This window comes from Ambystoma mexicanum, chromosome 5q (genome assembly GCF_040938575.1).
Source record: "Ambystoma mexicanum isolate Mex_15411 chromosome 5q, UKY_AmexF1_1, whole genome shotgun sequence".
Lineage (NCBI taxonomy): Eukaryota > Metazoa > Chordata > Amphibia > Caudata > Ambystomatidae > Ambystoma > Ambystoma mexicanum.
In genome coordinates, this window is record NC_090933.1 from 95,841,708 (window position 1) to 95,864,213 (window position 22,506).

Below are 22,506 nucleotides of genomic sequence, written 5' to 3' on the forward strand. Positions count from 1 at the left end.
TCGTTTTTTCCATGGATTTTTTGCAGACAGAAATCCATCTTAAAAACTCATCGAAATGCCTATATTGTTAACCGAAACCCCTCCAGACCCCTTTTTTTTAGCCTTACCCAACATCCCACCCCATATACATTTTGAATCGTTTTTTCGATGGATTTCTGTTGGCCAAAGATCCATCGAAAAAATGACTGTCGGAAAAAGGACGACATACGCTTAAGGTACAGTGAAGTAGCATGTCATCTGCAAATGATGAAAAAAAGAAAACAAGAAAGCAAGGCAGGTCATAGAGCTTCCACTAGTATCAAAATAACACACCATCAGATATCTTGCCAGACGCCTTAACATCTTTTCTTTAATTTTTGCCAATTTACATATGGAATAGGAATGTAATGAAGTGTTGATGTTGCTGCTTCTGCTTTTCTTATATCTTGACGTTGTTGAGGTTGTGTAGTCCCAGTTCTTCTCGTTGGCAGTCTTAGCATCCACGACAGTTGAAATACATTTGAGGTAAACCTACATCAGCCTGACTGGTGGTAATTCAATCTGCCTCCCACCCATCCCATCATCATCGTTCTACTTGAATGAGGTATGCAATTTCTGATCATATGTGCCAGCATGCTTATATCCAGGTACGTATCCAGTTTGGTCCACAAGGTCTTCTCGTCCGGCTTTGCCAAGTCCTCTTCCTGAATGGTCAAACCTTTCCTTATGGGAACCAGTAAATTTTGAGACATCCGTAAGCCGTGTCACAGTCGGAGATGAAACTGTTTTCTGTGGGGTAGAAAAGATAGAACAGAATTTTATAATCTGAAATGCATACAAATGTCTTTAAAACTATTCAGGAAGAATCATTATGAAACCTTCAAATATTAAACACATGGTAATGACTAACAAGACAAGACTACTGATGTGTAAACAGTCACAGGTGCATTTATTGCTGAGTGAAGATCTGCATTGAGAATTTGGAGCTAAATTATTGAACTAAATTTCCGTTCTTGTGAAACTCAGGCAAGCTCTACAAAATGTCCAAAACCAACCAAAGTCACACAACTAAAGTCATGTGTGTGTGTAGGATTTTGTACTAAGAAAACAGCTTCAAACTGAATGTTAAAGGCATTTGACGGAGGTGAAGGAAAATAATAGAAAGTGGATGCTGGAAAGAGTCTCTCTGAAGACTGTGCTCAGTGGCCAGAGGGGTACCTTAACAGTCTTAGCAGGTTTTGGTGCCTCTTAAGTGTCTTCAGCCTCACCCAAGGTGGCTTTCGTCGAACAACCAAGGCACAACTATTGGAAGGGTATGTGGGTCATCAGAAACAGTATAAAACATTATTACTTTGAATAAACAGAATGTCAAGATTTAGTTGCCAAAATAGAACACTTTATCTGTGAAGAAGGTGAGTATGTATAATAATGTACAAGCGTACAGAAGTCATTCATGTTAGAACTTAAAAGATGTGCATGATCAGTTCTTAATTCAATGTGTGTTAGCAAAGGCTAACCATAAATACAGGTAAAAGATGGCCACAATTCTCCCATACAGGGTTTACTTCAAAGCTGCAGAACACTCAGATCAAAGCTCACCTCGAGTTAGCTTTGTGGTTTCTAAAGATTGTATTCTTTCAATGTTCCCATGTAGAGGTTTGGCTGCTACAAAACTCCATAATTCTTGTTAGGGAGAATTCTCTATAAGGCTAAGTTCCCAAACCTAGTGAGTCCCCCAGCAGCTTTGCTGGATTTTTGGGGTTTATTTTTTTCTCTCCTGCTAAGAGTGAGATTCTTTTGCTCCCACTCTTAGACATGATTTGAGATGTTCCTTTAACTTACATGTGTTTTACTCCATAGGGTCTCATGTGTTTTTTGATGTGGGTTACACAGCACCCTCCGTGCCGTAACCCAGGGGTGTCGTAGCGACCCCCCAACATAGACTCCATACCCTGGGACTGACTACTGTCTCCCAGGGCATGTAAAGTCACCATTGGCCTTGCTAGTCCCAAATTATGAACAGAAACCAGTACAAACCATAATTTTGTGGACGTACTGGTCGGGGCAATTCGATTGCCCCGGGGTCTGTTGTTCGAGGGGGCACGTCTCCGTTCCCCCTGTTCGGGTTTTGGCTGGTGGCAGTGGATACTACTTTTTATATTCGACCGCGAATATATCTCTATGGGATTTTCCCATTGTTCGAGGCTACCAACTTTAATTATTTAATTCTTATATCCTCGAACATACCGCCGGTTTATTTATTCAATATTAATTCACCGGTTGGTATTTTTTGCCAGAACTCGATTCTAAAATGGCGTTTGTGTTCTCTTCTGTGACTCCAATCCAAGTCGAGCCCTTTGTTCCACTTTTTGGCGGGCTTCTCCACAGGAGCCTCCAAAAGTGGTGCGACTCTGTCTGGGTACAACAGGGGGTGTGGGAAGGGGTTTAGGCACCCTGGACTGAGTTACCTTGGTAACTCAAGTCGCACTCTTGTGTGATTGGCCCAAGTGGTGAGCCGGCCGGCTCACCACTTAGCATGTTTGATTGACAGCTAGGCTGAGTGAATGGGGGTGTGCTGCATAAAAGCAGGGCTTTGGGGACTGGAACTTCAGAAGTCTCCACAGGACCTAAGAATCCGAGGAGGGAGAAGCTGAGCCGACCTGCAACGACGACACCCCCGGTGGAGCCCTGCTGAACCGTCTCACCACTTTTCCCGACGACAGAGGAGATCTCCAGTCCGGAGATTCTTCTTCCTTTGACTGGTGGGGATAACCAGTTTTGCCTTCTTTTCACCTTCTTGGAGCATCACCTGGCCGCCTTGCCTGTGCCCAGGACCCCGTCAACCGGAATACCACGGTTTACCACTACCGCGAAGAGAAGGGTAGTGCCTTTTTAACCGGAGGACTCCGCAGCTGGTTTCTTCCCTGGCAGTACAATGACCTTCATCTTTCCTCCACGGCGAGACCTCTTCTTCCTCTGGACGAAACACCAACTTGCACCTGCTGCCAGGAACAACTGCCCCCGCCGGAGCTTCCTTCACACTTAAGGTACTGTGTCCCGCCTGGCTTCCCTTGCGACGGATCGTTCGGGGTGACAGTAAAGCCTTGACTTTCTAACCTGGGCTGGCCGGGGACAACCTAGCTAACTTTTCCTGACTTTACTTTCATCCTTTTTGTACGAACTATCTACAAGTCTCTTTGGGCATAACCCCACTGTGTGAACCTGGACCCCTTCTGCTTGCTCTCTCCAAAAGTGGGCCTTGCAATTGACTTCCTTGCTCTCCAGTAGAACTCTGCCTATCCTGCCTTACTGTGGTTCTTTGAAAAGTATTGGAACTTGTGTGCTCCCTTAACTCTGCCTTTTTCCTCCCTTTCGTTACAACTTATTAGAGTGTCATCTTTTGTTAAGCGCTCACCTCTGTCTGAAAATAAGTGGTGTTTCTCACTAAGACTTGTCTAATGAGTGAATACGGTTGTATATATATGATAGTGACTGTGTGCCGAATTTACTCACCTCGTTTTTGCTAGTGTAAATTACAAGTGTGTTTTTAAATAAATAATTATATACTTTTACACCAATGCTCTGGTCAGTGTTTGTTTGTACTACTCTGTCTCTGTACCTATTGTGTATACTCTGCATACTGCCTAACTCTTCTTGAGGGAAGTCTGACTGCTCAGCCACAGCTACCAATTGAATCTGTGTGGTACAGACTGCTACCAAGTGGGTTTACTGCCAAACACCTGTAGTTTTAAATCTTTTGCAGTGGTCCCTGAGGGAACTGCACAGGTTTCTGCCTAACAATTCTTCAAATATAGGAGCATTCCATTGTCGACGATGTTCTCAGTGCTATAATTCGACATGTTGACCTGTTAATTGACTATGCCACTATGACTCATGGTGAACTTACAGTCACAGTTTCTCAGTGGGTTCAGACTGTGCCATTTATGCAAGTCCAAATCTAGCAATGTCGTGTTCTGTTGAATGCTGCTGCTACCATTCAGCAGTTGGGGTGCTTCTCTTGAAATTGCCAACGTTGCAATTGAGCAGGTGGGTGGATTCTCCTCCCTGAAGTGGTCCAATACTAGACTAAGGAAACTTGCATCAAGCTGTCTCCAGATTTTCCGACTATGTTGAGGCATTCAAACTATTCTGGCCACAGTGCTGGAGAAGAGTTACCTTTCAAGCTGATGCAGTGGGTCTTGGACTACTGATGGCTATGACAGCAGTCTATGTAGTCTTCTATTGCAGTACAAGAACAAAGCAGGCCGAAGAGATGCAGCAAAGGCAGAATGATGCATCCTCCAACTTTGGCAGTTCATTAAATGTTCTTTGCATATCTGCCAGTGGAAGATGCTGATGACTGATGTTTTTCTCTGTCTTCCGAGGTCCTCATCTTGTCTGGACAATATCCATACAAGGATCACAGCCAGACATCTCTGAGCAAGGCATCCAGAAGGCTTGCAACTTGACTGGTTTTGCTGGTTAAAGTGAAAAAGGCACCAGCCTGGTCCTCCACTTGTTCACGGTAGAAGGTTTGTGCGTGCACACATGAACAGAACTTGGCCTCAGAAAGGAGCCTTGGAAGATTTGCAGATCCGGGCAGAGTTACCCCACAAATATTCTTGATTGACTTTCATTTCACTCTTTGGGGCTTGTCCCAAGGTTCAACAAGGCATGGGCGGGGAGCCATTGCATTAATATCTACAGGTTGACTACTGGCAAACAAGATGGTTGAAGTCTCTAATGTCAAGAGGTTAGGTGTAAATGCAGCCCTCAAAATGGAACTGCAGCCTTTCCGAACCGTCTGTGGTTAAGCATGGTTTCTTAAGTGAAGTTTTGATGTAAGAGTTTTGGATGAGAAGGGGCCTTATGCCCAATTAGAGTGAACTGTTAAAAATATGTGAAGAATATAGATGCAGGGAACAAAGTACAAAATTAATGTAACTGTGTCTCAAGATAGACATCTCCTGGAGAGAATGATTCCTCAAGGTAGCAACAAGTTCTTGGAATTCAATGGGGGATATTGAAGAAACATTAATAGTGATATAATAAGTTTGATATATTATTATGATGGTTGGGCCATGTTTAGTTTGTAAGGAGTTCGGAATAAACATGCAGAATTTTCAATCTTGAAACAACTGCAGGAATGCCACCTATTTTTAAACGTTCGCCCAAAGTATTGTTTAGTCATTCCAGTGGCAAGCTTGTTGGAGGAGTCTGAGGTGCCTGGACATATACATTTCTTAGCGATACTGTCATGGTCTAGGCAGTATCAGAATACCCACAGCGACTGTCCCCAGAACCCTTAGCCTTTAGTTCCTTTCAGATAGTGAGCCTAGAGGCAAAAAGAGGATCAGAGGTCATGAGGAAGACCAGATAGCTGGATACTGCCCTTGTTCGTTGATGCTGCAAAGCAAGGGGAACAGATTCCTATATGTACCGCCTCACAGTTCTTGAGATAATCTACTTTCTTTAAGCAAATGGGAACCTGTAAGATGAAGGATTTGAGGGCTTTTCCCTGGAAGCTGCGAGACAAATAAGTGGGGTACCATTTATTGTAGAATTCCAATTATGGAATGGGTAGACATTTAAGGGAAGATATTCCTGTGTGTTTGTGAAAGTATAGCGATATTCTTTACAGTCTTTCAGAGATTAAGTTCTGAGGTTGTTCTCTCTAGGAGTTCCAAGCGTACCTGATGGCACGAAGACGCACAAATCCCAGCCTAGATTGAAACGTCCTACTTGTGAGAAGTGAGTGCATGAATCCAATAATGGAATGGGGGAACAAGGACCTTTCAGTAATCACCAAAACAAGCTAAGGTCCAGGGGAAACCAGTAGGCAGGCCAGAGTCAAAACAGGAAGAAGAAGAAACACAAAACCAGAAGGGAATATTCAAACGCAAAGTCTTTAAGAAAAAGCCAGGATCTGGAACTTGGAAAACAATCCATAACATAATGTACACCACAGTAGAAAGCTCACTGCAGAGCATGGAGGCTTTGCTAAGGCCTGCTTATATAGTAAGCTGGCCACTGTGCACGTCAGGCCCCAGTCATGGCAGTTGTATCAACATGGTGTCTGTAGTTTGAAGTTTTGCAATGTGGAATCTTGGTAATTTTAGTTGTATCAGTTACTGCTACTGTACTATTGGAAAGCAGCAATTTAAGAATACTTTGGAAGCCAGGCGTCAACAAGCTGATCACAGGTGACTATTCTGTAGTTTAACTGTGAATTTACAATGCATCTAAGAATGTCACACCCCACGGCGAGGAAGGTCTATACCCCACCGACCGAGATAGACCTCCTTATGGCAATCAGGAAAGCAGGCCTGGAACATGCTATTAATCAAGGGGCATCGTGGCATAAGGGGGAACAACAGAACACTCATGAACAAGTGAAACAGTTCAACATCCTGGCGGGCTGGATGATTGTACACCTGGGGACTTATATCAGTCATAATGATTTATTTCAGTTCAAACCATAAAATCAACAATAGACGTAATGCGTGCAATATATATCTACAATAACATTACAGTCTTCTTTTCTACTTGTCCTAAAAAATAATTTCCGAATGTTCTTAAAAACACCACTTCACCAACAAAATATCACATTATAAACGTGGTCAAGTAAATTCTCAAAAAACATCCATTTAGTCTATCATAACAGAAGTGGGATACTTCATAAAGGTATGTTGCTTGCTCCATTAAAGAACGACTCCTATTTCTTAATTACTAAAGGGAAAAGGGAGCTTTCTGTTTTTATGTTCTGATAGGCCTATCTTTCCCTAAATATTTCCATCTGACCCACCAATCTCTTTTTGTGTACTGGGACACTGCCCAAGTACTAAGTCATCTTTATCTCACAAGCCAAGAGTTATGGCCTGCCATACAGTGTTTATACCTGAATATCTGAAACTTGTAAGTAACCATTTGTTTCTCAACTTTCAGTGCAATTTACAGAACTTTGGAAATGATCATATCTTTTGTTGAGTTCATGCATTTTTTTTTCTTCAGAATTTGCTATTTGGCACTTAACTGTGAATGCTGCTATGGGTCGAGTGCCTACTCTGACTTTCAAATACATGATTTTTGCTATGTTATACTCTATCTTGTCCAAATATCTCATGAGGTCTATATGTGTTTTTGTCTCTCAGTCAGAACAGACGTCATAACTTCTATCACTCTGGATGCGTAAAACTACTCTTCATATCTCAGAGAAATGTGGACTTTTCTTTTAAGAATTCTCCCTGGGGTAGTCGGGTCACTTACACGTAATCAAATTATATTCAGGGTTAACTTAACACACAGTTCTCTGACATACCGTACCCACAGAAGACATTTTGCAATATTTCGTGCCAACACATCACCTAATGCTCTGTTAGGGAACTTAATGCTTTGATGTCCAAAACCTGTGGCAGTAGAATAGAGGTTTTATTGTGGCTTTGAACATCACTCCAATTACCTCCAATTCTAGGTGTAATGATGGAGATGGAGTGCTCTACGCTAGTGAGAACATCTTTTTTAAAAATAGCCATCTCCTTATTCTCTAGAGATTTTGTGTTGGAGTAGCCCCGGATCTCTGCCCCGTAGAGGGCTGATGAATTTGCACATGCCCTGAAGACCTCTAGAGATTGGGTGGTTGCTCTTCCTCCATATTGTCTAGCGAAATTTAATTCAGCCCCCCCACTCTCACATAGGTGAACGTAGACTTGTTTACCTGTTTCTCCCAGAGGCCTCTTTCATCCAACCTAATGCCCAGATAATCATAATATTCAACTGTTTCGATGTTGTGGATGCCTACAAAAAAGTGCACAAACAGTTATTTCTATGTTGGGCCATACAAAGTATTTTGTTTTGAGGAAATGTATTTTTAATCCCATATTGTTGGACTTACTTTCGAAGACTGACAGTGACTTTTGTATGACTGTCTACGTTTTGCTAATCAAGACTGCATCATCTGCAAATAGCAGAAGGCCTTTCTTCAATCCCCCTAGATTGGGCCTGTCCATCTGCAACTGTTCAATAATGTATTCCAACTTATTTATTTAAAGACAGAACAGCTCAGATGCAAGGACAAAGCCAGGTCTGACTCCTCTGTTTGACTGAAAGGGTTCTGTCATGTCCCCTCCTAGGCCAAATCGCACGTGGGCATAATTCTCTGAGTAGAAATTTGAAATAGCTGCCAATATATTGGTCGGGACTTATAGCATAACAGCAGGGCCATCTCGGATGTTCTATGAAACGCCCAGGCTCAACCGGCCCAGGGGTGGAGTGGCCCTCATCTTCCCTGAGTGGTCCCTGCTACTACTCAGACCTATCCCTCTTTCGAATGCCTTGCCTGCAGGCTTGGTGTCTCCCATGGCCTCCCTCTGACTCTGGCCACCATCTACAGGCCCCCTGGCTAGGTCTCCCATTTTCTTTGGGAATGGGCTGACCTCTCCTCTTCTCTCCTGACCTCCTCCAAGCTTCTCTTTCTCGGAAACTTCAATTTTCACTTCAACTCCCTTGATGCGAACTCTGGGTCTTTCCGCAACCTCTGTGACTCTTATTCCCTCTCTATTCTTCCCTCTGGTCTGACACACTCTGACGGACATACCTTGGATGCTCTCATCTCCTCTGACCTCCCCATTTCCAACCCTCTTGTTACTCCTCTCTCCTAATCTGATCATGCTCTCCTATCCTCTCACCTGGACCTCCCTGGTTCCCCGGCCAAGCCTCCCCTCGCACTGCCAGTTGCCTTCTCCTTCATTCGACCGATCAAACGAAGTGTCTGCAGCCGCTTTTGCCACTACCTTCATCCCCCCACCCACCCATTACTCCACCTCTCACTCTGACATAGCTCTCTCAAACCTTAAACATTCGATTTCCAACACCCTGGACAGCCTTGAGGATCCGCATGAAGCCAGTCTCCAAGTGCAACTCTTGGTATGATTCCAATCTGGCTGCTGTGAAACGCAAGTGCAGAGTGGCTGAGCGGAAGTGGCAGGCTTCGAGCACATCCTCTGACAAACTGGCCTGCCGCCTCCTTCAGAGGCAATACAGACTCGCCATCTGCTCTAAGAAGAACGCCTACATCCAAGCCTGCATCTCTGTGGCCTCTAACAACACAGCTGAGCTTTTCAAAATCTTCTCTTGTTCCTCACTTCATTTCCAAAACCCAGGACATCCTCTCCTCACTCACCTCCACTCCTTATCCTTCTCCCTCCCCTTCTTTCAGGTGTCCCTCGGCCCCCCTCGCCAATCCCATTGTAACTCCCCTATTTTTCTCCCATTACACCGGATGAGGTTTCTAGACAAGTCCTCTCTATATGGAAATCTCATCCAAACAGTTGCTTCCCTGCTCCTCCAGAACTATGAAGGACTATATTGTCAACCTTGTCCAGCCTTGGCCGACTTCTGCAATCATTCCTTTGCCACTGGATGCCACTGGATCCTTCCCCTAACTCCTCAAGCATCTCCCAGCCTGTCCACCACACTGAATCTGTTGGTTGTCTCCATGACCACCAGTCTGGTTTTAGAGCTGCCAGAGGCATGAAAACTGCTCTCCTGAACACCCATGAAGACTTGTTCACTAACCTCGATTCCAGCTCTCCTTCTGTTCTCATCCTTCTTGGCCTTTCCTGTGCCTTTGACACGGTCAATCATGCTACCCTGATAAAACGGCTCAGTGATACACTTGGCATCACAGACCTGGCTCTCGACTGGTTGACCTCCTTCCACTCTGACCGACCCTCCCAAGTTCAATTGGGCCCTTTTCTCTCCACCATCTCACATTCCACATGTGGTGTCCCTCCGGGCTCTATCCTTTCGCCCTGGCTCTTAAATATCTACCTGCCCTCCCTCGCCCACCTGTTCTCCACCTTCTTTCCTAATTATCAGTGCTATGCTGATGATACACAGCTCTCTTTCAAGCTTTCCTCCCCTAACCCCCCTACTGCCTCTCTCATTCCTGATTGCCTGTCTGCTATTCAGGCATGGTGCACCACTAATGATCTCTGCTTTAATGCCAGTAGGATAGAGTTCCTTCTCATTGGGACCCCTGTTCCCTCCTTACCTCCCCCATCTAGGGCCCCTTCCCCTCCTGTGAAGTTAAAAACCTTGGCGTCATCTTCAACTCCTTGCTCTCCTTTTCTCCTTCCACGACTGTCCTTGCCAAGAAAGCCCACTTTCAGCTGCACCTCCTCAAAGCCATTCTCCCCTTTCTCACCTTCCCCCAGAAACTCAATGTCTCCAGAGCTCCGGGTATCTCCACGCTGGACTACTCCAACAGCCTCCTCCTCAATCTATCTAATTCCTCTCTTCGCCCCTTCAACTAATCCAGAATAGGACTGCAAGATTTATCCTTGGCCTCAATCCCAGGGACTGCATCTCTCCAGCACTTACATTTTTCGACTGGCTCCTGGTTGCTGCAAAAATCAAGTTGAAGACACTCTGCCTCATCCACAACGTTTTCTGGGGCCTGGGACCCTGCTACATCCAACTCTCTCTCCTTAAATATCTCCCTACTAGAACCCTTTGCTCGGATAGCTCTAACTTTCTGCAAATCAGACGCTTTTCCAAGTAGAAAGTGGGGGGTAGATCTCTCTCTTCTGCAGGTGTCTCCCACTGGAATGGCCTCCCTGCCCCTCTCAGACTTGAGCCGGATCTCTTAAAGGTCGGGAAGCTCCTCAATGCCCTCCTTCTCTATTCTTCCTCACCCTCCCCATTCCATGCCAAAGTCCCTCTGCCTGTGACTGGCGGCCTGCTTCCCTCAGAGTTATATAGGGCACCAGGTCCCCCCGTGCCCAGTCTACCTCTGCACTTGTCCTCCCCTGGTCCCTCCTCACCTAACCTGCACTTGCCCTCATGGGCTCCCCCTCTTTCACTTGACAGGCTGGCCTGCACCCTTGTATCCATTCCAGCCTTAAAACTTGCTTTGCTGCACCTCGAAACACTTGTGTATAGGCGCATTGCAAATGACCAATAAATGAAATAAATGAGCAAGGTTTAGGAAGAGAAAACAAAATGCAAGCAAGCAGTGAACACTTGAAAGTCTCTGGAACCTGGTTATCCCTGTCCAGGAGGCAAATTCTTATCATGTGGGTTTATGGGGGTGGATGAACTCCTACAGTGACTTTAGAATTGACATTAGAACATAAAATTGACACTTTAATAGTATCAGGAATGAATATGTAAATAAACAAGTGCAAGCGTCAAAAATAACAAGACCTACTCTCCTACTCCAAATACAATTCCCTATTATCAAAACATTGTTACAGGAATATAGCATGTGGAAGATAGCCTGCGCCAAAGGGTAACAATATCGATCTATGTAAAACATGATGGCTATGCCATTTTTATGGAATATCTATTCTGGTATGTGTGATGAACCTAGTGATGTCATCACTGCCTGTTCGGGGGAAACTCTCTTCCCATATGGCCAGGTAAAGGCAGCCGCTACCTGATCCTGACCCTGGGGGTGGCAATCGGAGGGAGGACCATATGGGGAGACAGCCCTCATGGGAGGAAGGTGGACTCACTAGTTGGAACATGGTATCCCCCTTTCCACTCGGGGCAGGACACCAATCCCTTGAATTCCCAATTCCCTATGGCCTATTGTAATATAGTATTAGAACCTACAATCTGCATTGACAATAAGGTTCTGTCATACCCTTGTAGTAAAAGGACTGAGACGAGGAAGAGCACTAGAGCAATGCAGAGCACTGAAGTCATGAAACTAGAGACGCGCTCTAGTTGTTGGATTGATCCGATGGGTGACGGAACATCTAAAAATATCAAGCAGCAAGAAATGTGGAGAACGACTACTCCCGACCCATCGGTCGGGAAACCGAGAGGAAGCAAGTTGCATCGGGGAGTAAGAGAGCTCCTGCAGGCGCTGTCATGGAAGGCTCGGAAGTCGGAGGTTCCCCGCTATGAGGCAGAGACCAGAGAAAGCTATGGAACGAAGGCAGAGGCATTGCAGGTACCAGAGAGCCGACAAGACGCCAGCAAAAGGAGGAAGAAACCCGTTGGAGGAATTACAGCGTTGGCTGTCAAAGCAGCCTGGAGAGACATGTGAGCCCAGAGAGTCGAGTTGGCACACTGGGGCACTTCGTGGCGTATAATGCACATCATCAAAAGACACATAAATGAACGGTTGAACCTGAGTAGGAGAGCTAGGACCCCAAGTCAAATATTCATTGAAGCAAGTGAAAGAAGGTCAAGTACCCAATGGTTGAATGAAGAAAATATGAAAAATGTGGAACTGTTACAAATTGAGAAAGTCCTAGCAGGAGAGTACCCCAGGCAATCTGATTGTGAGTCTGGGACCAAGTGAACATTGATAAAGTCCTGGCAGGAGAGTACACCAGGTGAACTGATTGCGAGGCTGGGACCTGCACCCAATTGAATGAACAGAAGTGTTTGGAAGTAAAGGAGGATAGTGTGCCAGACCGGCAGAGGAGGGGCTGGGATTTACTGTCATGCTTGTCAAGAATTTACGTGTAAACCAGTGGTATTCAAACCTTTTTATGCAGAGCCCCCATTTGATTAAAATGATTGCTGCCAAGCCCCCCTTGGGTAAAAATATTGTTGCTGGAGCCCCCTCAGAAGCCATTTCCGTTTATATTTTCTATTAAAAGCAGTCACTGTACTCCCTTGTTGAAGAGCCTTCTACCCTCCTGGATATCCTTTGGGCCCCCTTAGTGGGGCCAGCCCCACAGTTTGAAGACCACTGGTGTAAACTGAGGAAATTAAGAGGAGGGAGTCAACCTCTTGAGTGTGTGAAATCCAGGGGAAGGGAGCAATTCCCTCCTGAATATGAAACAAGCATATTGTAACCAAGGGAAGGTGGAGCAATGGCCTAATGATTGGAAACTTGTGAACTGTGCCTAGGAGCCAAGAAAATAGGACCAATTTATTGGCATTGTGAATTGTGAATGTGAGAAGGAGATCAGGGAAAACTGTGAATTTGAATGAGCCTGAGAAACTCAGGGGAAGGGAAACATTTCCTGGGGATTGTGGAACTTTGATTGTTTGTTTCTTTTTGCACCTTTTCGAAATGTATGTTAGAATTCAGGAAAAGAGCTGCAGCAGACCAGTTGAAAGACTATAGGGCCTCATCACGAGTTGGGCGGAGTGGTAAAATGCAGCTGCAATGCTATCACCGCCGCATTTACTGCTCCGCCCAATCCTGTATTCTGGGGCATTCACCTCCAGCTCTAAGCTGGAGGTGAATGTGCTGGTTTCAAGGCCATTTTCGGTGCTATTACCGCCCCCTAACCCCAACCACCCCCCACAACTCAGGATCTGGCGCAAATTGCACTGAACCGAGTTGCAGTAACGCTAATTGCATTGGGCGGTATCCCGACACAATTACCACCGGGATACCGTCCAACTCATGATGAGGCCTCATATCCCTTTTCACTTTATCTTGAGTTTAGCGTGTAAGGGTCAGGTCAGGATTTGGACACAGGACAGACAACTTTACTTTGGACATTCTGACACAGACATCCTTTAGTTTTGTGGAGGCAGTGAAGCCCCTCTTAGAGATAGGCCAAAACCATCACAATGCCCTTGTGTCCGAGTATTACTCCTGGTTCCTTACATATGTCAGAAGGAGACAGACCAGTTTTTGGCATTCTTGAAATTCTTTTATTAAAATAATAGGTGACCAAGCCTTAACTATCCCTAATCTATGGATTTCCCTGCATATCCAAACTAACTAAGGTGCTTGTCGTCTTTTGTGAAGTCTAATGTAAAGTCTGTCCTCCGTCCAATTCTAAACTGCCCTGTCCATACCACTTACACTGAAATAACAGAAGACCAGGAGAATGACTCCCTTTCCTGGGTACACTTCCTCATCCTTAATAAACAATTTTTAGTTTCTTTTTGACTATCTGTTGGATTCACTTATTAAATTCCTCTATGGGACCTTTCCATGTCTTTGGTTCCCTATTCGTGTTCTTTGTAGACTTCTGCGCGTTATGGGTTTTGGATACTCCTGTACAATGTCTCTGAAAGTCTCTCCTTCTCTGAGATTACTAGGGCTATTGAATCCTCTTTATGTGGTTCTTGTTCTCTGCGCTTCTGTAGTTCTTCTGCTCGTTATGCATAAGTCACTGGATATCATAATACACCTCCTCTGATTCACTCTCTTTCTCCTTGAGATAATTATAACAGACATTCTTATTCTCTTGTCCAGTTCTTAGATTACTGAAAAAATAAGTTTTGTATTGATTCTCATTCTTCTTCACTTCTGACCATTCACTGGGACGAGTATGTTGAATCCCTGAATGTTTCTTACTACTCTTCCTAATCTCCGGCCCCTCACTAGGACGAGTAAGTTGCGTTCTTGAGTGTCTTTCACTCTTCTTATTTTTTGGCCTTTCACTGGGACAAGTATTTCTCTCCCTTAGTTACGGTCCACTCACTGGGACGAACAGACTGAGCCCCAGAGTGTTTCTTACTCTTCTTATTTTCCGGCCTCTCACTGGGATGAGTAGGCTGAGTTCCAGATTGTTTCTCGCACTTCTTCTTTTTAGGTCACTCACTGGGACAAGTAGGTTGACTACCAGAGTGTTTCTCACTCTTTTTAGTTTGGTATTAGCTTATTTGTCCTAAAACAATTGGCCTAATTACCAATTTGGATGAATTTTGCATGGGTAATTTGGCCTTTGGTGCAATTTGGTTGCATGTATTGCAAAATACCAACCGTGGAGAGCAAAATTAGGAACCAAGCACATTAATTTTCGGTCAGTTTGCCGCGATTAAAATACATTTGGTAAAACATACCTAAACCGTTAGTTCTGGGCCACTCACTAGAACAAGTGGACTCAGTCCAAGAGTGTTCCTCACACTTCTTTGTTTCAGACCACACACTGTGACGAGTAGGCAGAGTCCCAGAGTGTTTTTCACTTTTCTTAGTTTCGGACCACTCACTGGGATAAGTAGACTGCTGGTGCTCTTTATCACCGGGCCTCTGCCGCTGCTGTTACATTGTTTCCCACGGGTTGGCGTCACCGGGCCTGCTCGCTGGGTAGTGATTTTCCTTGCTGTCAGTACAGCTTTGGTTCTTGCTCGGACTCCTGTTTCTTCTCCACGGCATGAGTGCTCCAGCGGTCTCTGCGTTCTTGCCAGACTGAACAGTCCACCTCTCCTGGGTTATGGCATTGCTCTTGACGGGTTCTTTCTCCTGGGGTTTTCTTCCCCCTCTCTCTCCTCTTTTTGACTTCCTCTGTGCTTCTGGCCCACAGCAATTTGTGGTTTACTCCCGACAGAGGATCTCCCAGTCGTTCACAGCACTTCCAACTCGGGTGATTTGAAACTCCCGGGTTTCACTTCTCACGGCCGGTACTCCATATTCCATTTTCGGGTGGGTGGTCCTCCCACAGTGGAGGAATACAGTCCGTTTTCTCCTTTAGTTGCTCACTCTTCATATTTTGTTCATTCATCTTCTTCTAGGTAGTTTTGGTTCCCAACCACTGATTAATCGATATTACTATCAGCATTCTTTTTCTTCACAGTAATTTTACTATATTTTTCCTCAGTTTGGATCTTGAGACTTATGTCACAATAACAAACAGTGGTTTGGTGTGACGGATGTCTGAAGTTCTTTTGTTACTGCTGTTCTAGAAGAGAGGGCTCTAGGAAGTTCCTCCACAGGACGGGAGTCCTTGTCCCCCAGAGGGGAGTCTCTCCCTGTGATGTCCAGCATACTGCCACCTCTAGATGGATTAATGCGTAGCAGGCTCACCTCCCCAGCCCACAAGGAAAGGCTCCCCTCTGGGGAGAAGTGACTGAATCCCACGATTCGTCACACTATGTGATAGGTGTGATGAAGTCACTGTGACCACACCAAAATAGGAAGTCTGAGGGTCAGCGGTGATCAAAGCCAGGAAGTGATAAATAGAGGATGCCCAGAGCTACCCCAGTTCTCCCACTGGAGGCCAGAGAGACCTAGAGCTCAAGTGTCACCTGCGGATAGCTGGCAGAGGATCCATAGTCAAGGTAGAAGCTTGCACGCACAAACCCAGGCAGCTAAGGAGAGACAATTACATCAGTTGCTTGAAGTCCTTTGCTGAATAGGAGGCCCAGAGCAGCGTGTACCAGAGGGACAACACCCAATATGGATCAACAAACCAAATGATACAGAAGAAGCAGAATTCAGTTTAATAAACTTAATCAGAGATGAGAGTGCCAGTTCACTGTGAATTTCCCAGGCATATCATTAGGTCAAGCAGCAACCATCACACTTCTAAGTCACTATATAGTGTCATTGAGGAAACCGTGTCCGAAGGCTGCATAAGCCCCAAGAAAGCAGAGGTCCTTACACCCAAATTCCCAAGATTTCTGGCATTCTATGCGCTACCTAAAATACATAAAGGCCTAACACCACCACCAGGACGTACGATAGTATCAGGTATTGTTACGCTCACCTGGTATCCATGGGGGCGCCACACGATACTGGATGGAGGTCTAAGCGCTATCCCGGACCCCTCTCTGCTTGGTTATGTGCCAGACATTGGGTAGCGCCTATAACAGGAGAATGGAGGGTTAAGATACTGGTTCTGTGATGGGTGGACTCCCACCTCCCTCTTGTCCAAATCCCCTCCATTGGGGTTATTGCTCACCTTAGGTTTTTGTGCGTTGAACTCTCCGTCCTGCGTCTCTGTGCAGGGGCGCGTGGTTGGTGCGGGTGTTCCGTGGACCTAGTTGCTGCACTGGCCCGTGTGCCCTTATGTCGGGTCCAGACCGGCTGTGACTCCAACTCTGCTTGCTGTCTTCCAGGTGAGTTATAATGTCTTTTCGGTCTTTATTCTGTCTCTTTCTTTCCCTCTGTTTTCTCTGTCTTCTCTCCATCTTGCTCAACTATGCTGTTCCCTAACAATGACTCTTTTGTTTTCACAGGGATAGTTGCGATCTTGGAGTTGCCGTGCCGATGGCGAAGACCACGGTGAGTTATTGATGTGCAGAGCGCTGCGCTGTTTATTGGTGTTAATTGCTAACCTGTGTTCTCTTCTCTTTTTTGTACAGGTTGCAGTGATGTTCCGGAGTGATGAGCGATCGAAGCGCTGCTTGCCTAGGTAAGTGCTTTGTTATTGCTGACCTTGTTCCCTCTCCCTTGTACGTTGCGGTGAAACACGGAGATGGGCGAGGTAAGAGAAGTGCAGGGTGCTGCCAGGACTCGCTGCTTGCCCAGGTAAGAATTGTTATTAATGCTGTCCTTGTTTCTTTACCTTTGCAGGTTGCGGCGAACTATGGAGATGGGCGAGGTAAGCGAAGTGCAGGATAGATTCAAGGCCGGTTACTTCACAGGTAAGTGTTCTTTCTCGCTAATGTTGTTCTTGTTCTTCCGGGTTATTAATGGAATCCGGATATAGGGCTTCAGGATCGGGCCGCCGGAGAAGCAGATGAGCAGGAGCTTGACACGGTGAGCGTTACGCTGCAGGAGTGCAGAATAACGCAAAGCGTGTTCTGCTGTTTGGGTGTGGTTTAAATAGCCCAGGTAAAGTAGTTCCAGGCCAAGTAGTTCCAGGCCCAGCCACACCCAAAACACTAGACCGCATGGCTTGATTCTAAAGAAATGAGCTGTGTAATAGGCCTCCATGTTGGATTAAGGTCCAAAACTGGTATTACTTTATTCCAGATAATGAGCCTGCCAGGGCTGACTCCATGTATGTTTGTGATGGAGTTTTAAGGCCCTTGGGGCCAGTGTGAAGGGCTTTAGCCCCACTGCTGCCAGGGGGCTTTTATACCTGAGGGTGTCAGGGGCATGGCTCGTGACAGGTATTGGTTCAGTGTTAGAACATCTATCCCAATGCGTAGACTTTTTCTTTCGGGACAAAATTCCGAAAATGAAATCGTACATAAAAGACTGCAGACATGTTCAATTTACTCAAGACACTATTTCTTAATAAAGGAACACAATTTGGAGTGACCTTACACATAGAAGCCGTTTACACCCGTTTACACCCGAATCCACATTTATTCTTCAGCTGGGAGAAATTGCACTGACCAAGAACTTTTTCATCTACTTGGATGATTTCTTTGAACAGATCTTTGCGAACCGTCATGGGGGCTACTTTTTCACCTAGTTTGGCAAATATTTGTGTTGCCGAATTTGAAGAGACATACATCTATGCAAAGAATAAACCCTTTAAACAGCAGATTAAAATTTGGAGGAGAGACATTGACGATATTTTCATAATCTTCAATGGCGATGCAAGAGAATGTTTGTCCTTTTGTACCTGGATCAAATAAAGAAATCTGTTTCTGAAATTCACTTATGCATTTAGTGGCCAAGAAATCCACTTTGCAGACCTGAAAATAAGAGTATGATATAACCACGGTGTATACAAAATGTACTGACCGCAATGCCCTCATGCTATAAAGCAGTTACCATCAGAAGACCTTGAGGAAAACTTACCTTTTGGACAATTTCTGCGCTAGAGGAGAACGTGTTTTGATTTACAAGAATACAAGCAACAAGCTAAGTCTCATAAAGGACAGCTGTTACGCAGAAGATATCCTCTGAAGGCTCTCAGACAGGCTTCTAAAAGAGCCGAAAACATTCCTAGAGAGACAAGACTATTGACACCAGTTACTTTGCCTACAACCTTGTTGATGACCCTGTCGATGGTCCATCAATGAAAATCTACCACCTCATTGACGACTGATTTGTCCATGATCGCTTAGTCAACGACTTTGATGACTACTACGACAGTACCCAGCATTGCTCTGCCTCCAAGGCCACATTGCTCACTCCATTTCCTGGAAACACGAGTGTGCACAAGGAGATAACCTCACCACTCTCTTCCCTACCGCAGCCAACTAAGACCAAATCAAAACCTCCTGCCCAGTTGATGCAAGAGAGTGTGTTTTCAGGAGATGAAGAGGCTTAATTCTCTGAGCATGAAGAAATGGAGGAAGAACCGGACCCAATTCTGCCGGCACCCTGGCCACCAGTGGCTCGGCGGTTACATCACCAGTACATGTTCCACCAGTGGCTGCACCTACAGTTCATGCGGGGATGCCAGCAGCACCCAGAGACCTATCTGTAGACATTTTGTCTACTCTACAATGTTTGGTCACTGAATTGCAGCAGCGCCTGCCTCCTACAGTCCCTCAAGGTGCACAAGGTGGCCCAAGTAGGCCAGGTAGAAGTCTTCCTACCGGGCCTTCAAGTGAAGCAGTGGTTCCACCACAACCTCCAAGACCAACTCCTCAGTTGTTGGCTGCCCCCCGCAGCTACGCTCACAGACACAGATACTGGCTTGGTTACGGACGCCTCCCTGGACACGCATACTTCTACTGATGCAAATGACAGCCTGGTAGCGGCTGATAGGAAGTCGCCATACATGCCAGACATGCCTTCCAGAGATTCACCTCCGGATGAAATTGGTTCTTTCCATGCCCTTCTTGCGTGAGCTGTGAAGCTTTTTGACCTTGTTCCAGTGGAACAACGAATGGAGGGGTTCCTTTTTCAGAGGCAGGATGCCTGTAGGAAATCTGTAGTTGTCGTCGCAATACTTGATGACATCTGGGAGGATGGGCTGCTGATTGTAAAGAACTCTTCCTCAGCACCCCCAAAAAAAGATAGACTGGGGAAGAAATACAAAGTTACAGATTCTGCTTCAAAATATGTTCACACTCAACTAGGCCCCAGACTTCATGGTATTCGCTGCTGCAAGAAAACGGTCGGCCACCCCGTCCTCCCCTTGCATGGCGCCCCCATACAAGGAAGGCAAGCAGCTAGACGCTTTTGGAAAGCGCGTAATTAACATGGCTGCGACCACAGTTAAAGCAGCCAATCCCTGACCATTCTCTCAAGTTACGGCAGGGAGTTATGGTACAAGATGGGCCCCATCTTGGACTTCCTGCCTGATAACCAACTGGATGAGGCTCTTGCTTTGCTGTACGAGGGGGAAACGGTCTCAGATCATGCCATCATGTGGCCCTGGACATTGCTGACACAGGCTTATGCCAGATGGGCAACGGAGCAGTCCTAAAATGCCAGGGTTGGTTAAAAGCCACAAACCTCCGTCTTAAGGTACAGGTGAAGGTTATGGACATGCCTTTTGATGGGGTTGACCTCTTTGGGGAAAAAGGTTGACGAGACACTGCTAGCCATCAAGACGGACACAGATAATGCTCAGTCCATCGGTACCCTGCAGCAGAGAATGCAGTCTTTTTGGTCCGTGAAAGGCAGATTCTCTGGAACCTCTAGAGATGTATCAGACTACCTATCGCCAACCATCCTGCACCAGTTTGCAGAAGATGTACAGAGGAGGATTGCAGGCATATAGGGGTATGCAGAGGTGATGTGGTTCTTCTACCTGTGCGCAAACCCTGAAACAAGCCTGACCAGCATCAGGTCCTGAGTCCCCACTTTACCACCCTAGTGGGAGGTCAGCTATTGCAGTTTGTCAAGAAATAGTGGAACATCACCACTGACAAATGGGTGCTCAACATCCCCCAGCATGGTCAAATGCTGGAATTTGTGGACAAATGCCCCTCCATTCTTCCTCTACGACGGCAAGAACAACATCTGCCACTCCCCCTAAGTTCCTCCGAAGTTCCAGTTCCTGCTGCAAAAGGGGCCATAGAAGCCTTTCCATTGCACCAGCAGGGCTCTGGTGTGTACGCCATATATTATCTGGTGAGAAACAAGTCCGGTGGGTAGAGACCCATCCTGGACCTCAGGAACCTTAACTAAGTTTCTAAAATCGCAAAGGTTCTGCATGGTGACCCTTCGTCACGTGTTGGAACAACTGGAACAGGGGTATTTTCTCTGGTCCCTGGACTTGGAGGATGCATACTTCCACATACCCATGCATCGGAAGCACATGTGTTTCCTTTGCTTCGTGGTGCAGGTGAAGCACTGAAGCACTACAAACTCAATGCCCTGCCATTCAGACTAAAGTCGGCTCTGTTAGGAAAGATTTCTCTTCAGTGTACATTTCCTTCTGTCTTTATGGAACCCCCAAATTTGTTTCTTTTATTTTTTAATCTGACCTGTACTTTTCACAGTGCAGTGAAGCCTTAAGCTTCACTACACTGGCCTTTGCTCAAATGTTATGGGGAAACATATATGTCCAAACTGATATGTCATTTAGGCTGCCAGTACTGGGAAACCTTGTTTACCTTAGTTGTGTTACTATGTTACTACTTTTGGTTACTTTTGTTTCCCTTGTGGTAACCTTTTATCATTGTACAATGCAGCTTATACTGCAGTACAGTGGGGTGAATTTTTGTTTTTCCCTAGGCTAACACTCTGAGGATTTTTGGTTACTCTATGTGTGCTAAAAGGATAGGCTGATTGCAGCAGTGACATTTCCCCACTTTTTGGGGATTTCGTTTTAGCTTTACCGCGTTTACCGTGTTTACCGCATTTGACTACTAACTGTGGCTACTGGTGAAACGTGGCGGTGCCATGAGAATCCTTATAAGGACTTCCAGTGCCCGGGAAAGTAGCAGCTTTTGGCGGGCTACTGGAGGGCTGTGTGTGTTTGCTGGCAGGATGTGGGCTTGGTCTATCTGGCCCCAATCCACAAACTGGTTTCATTATGTCTGAGTGGTATGCATGAATGTGTGTGTGTGAGCTAGTCCTGCTTTTGGCTAGTAAGGGCAGCAACTCTTACCTGGCTTTTAGGATAAGAAGAGAACCCCTGCACCCATTCCTCAGAGATCCTGGAGAAAGCTGAAGAAGCCAGGTATCCTATCCAGCTGTGAGAACCGTGAAGAAACCTGAGGCCTGACTGGAGGAGACCTGGCAACCAACTTCTGTTGCTGTCCTGCAGGAGCCCTGTCTTGCTCATGATCTTTAGTAGTCCTGTGAAGGAACTGCCTTGGAGTAGAGGGACCATCCATTCCCGATGTCTACTCATGCCCTGCCAAAGTAAGCCTTCAGAAGGGCCCTGGAACGGGCCTGTATCTCACCAGCTTCGTTTTGGGCTACCATGCCGCAGGCGTCACCGTACCGAGTTTCGGCCTGAAACTTGGGGGATCCTCAGCTAGCCATATGAGACTACCTCCTGCAAAATATTGGCGTCCTAGCATGGAGGGGACCCGGGATAGGAGGGAAAGTCTGACTGTGGCTGCTGAGTCCTTTTGCATCGGCCTGCTGCAATGACCACTATCCGAAATAGCTTACCTGACCCGAGTCCAGTCAAGAGAGGGGTGCTGCATCGGGTTTTGCTGCATTCTTCAATCGAGAGTCCTTGCAACAGTGAAAGACACCAACCGGAGATCAGCTGGAACCTGCAACCCCTGTGAATCGAGGACTGCAATTTTCGGTGGAAAAGCAGTGTTGAACCCTCTTCCTTTTTCTGCCAAGTCTGGGGAAGACTCAGAGTACAGGGGGTAAGTTACAGAGTTTCTAACCTACCCCTATACTTCCATTATAAGTCAATGAGCATATAATAAACCTTAATTATAACACTTTTGGCTTTGCATTGCTTGCTTACGCAAGACATCTGACTGTTGGCGTTACTTTTGGGCATTATTCTAACTTGAACACTAACCCTAAGAACCCTTCACTGGACCCCAGAG

The 22,506-nt window shown here is 45.9% G+C and overlaps 1 protein-coding gene across 2 annotated transcripts in view; it reads right to left on the reverse strand.

Moving 5' to 3' along the window:
• Positions 1-319: 319 nt before the first annotated feature.
• The window catches only part of TPPP (tubulin polymerization promoting protein), a 259,069-nt gene continuing 236,882 nt past the window's right edge, over positions 320-22,506 (reverse strand). For both annotated transcript variants that reach the window (XM_069622326.1, XM_069622327.1), the window contains exon 4: positions 320-768. In XM_069622326.1, the coding sequence (XP_069478427.1) occupies positions 571-768 (198 nt within the window). In that variant the 3' untranslated portion in view covers positions 320-570. The remainder of the gene's footprint in view (positions 769-22,506) is intronic.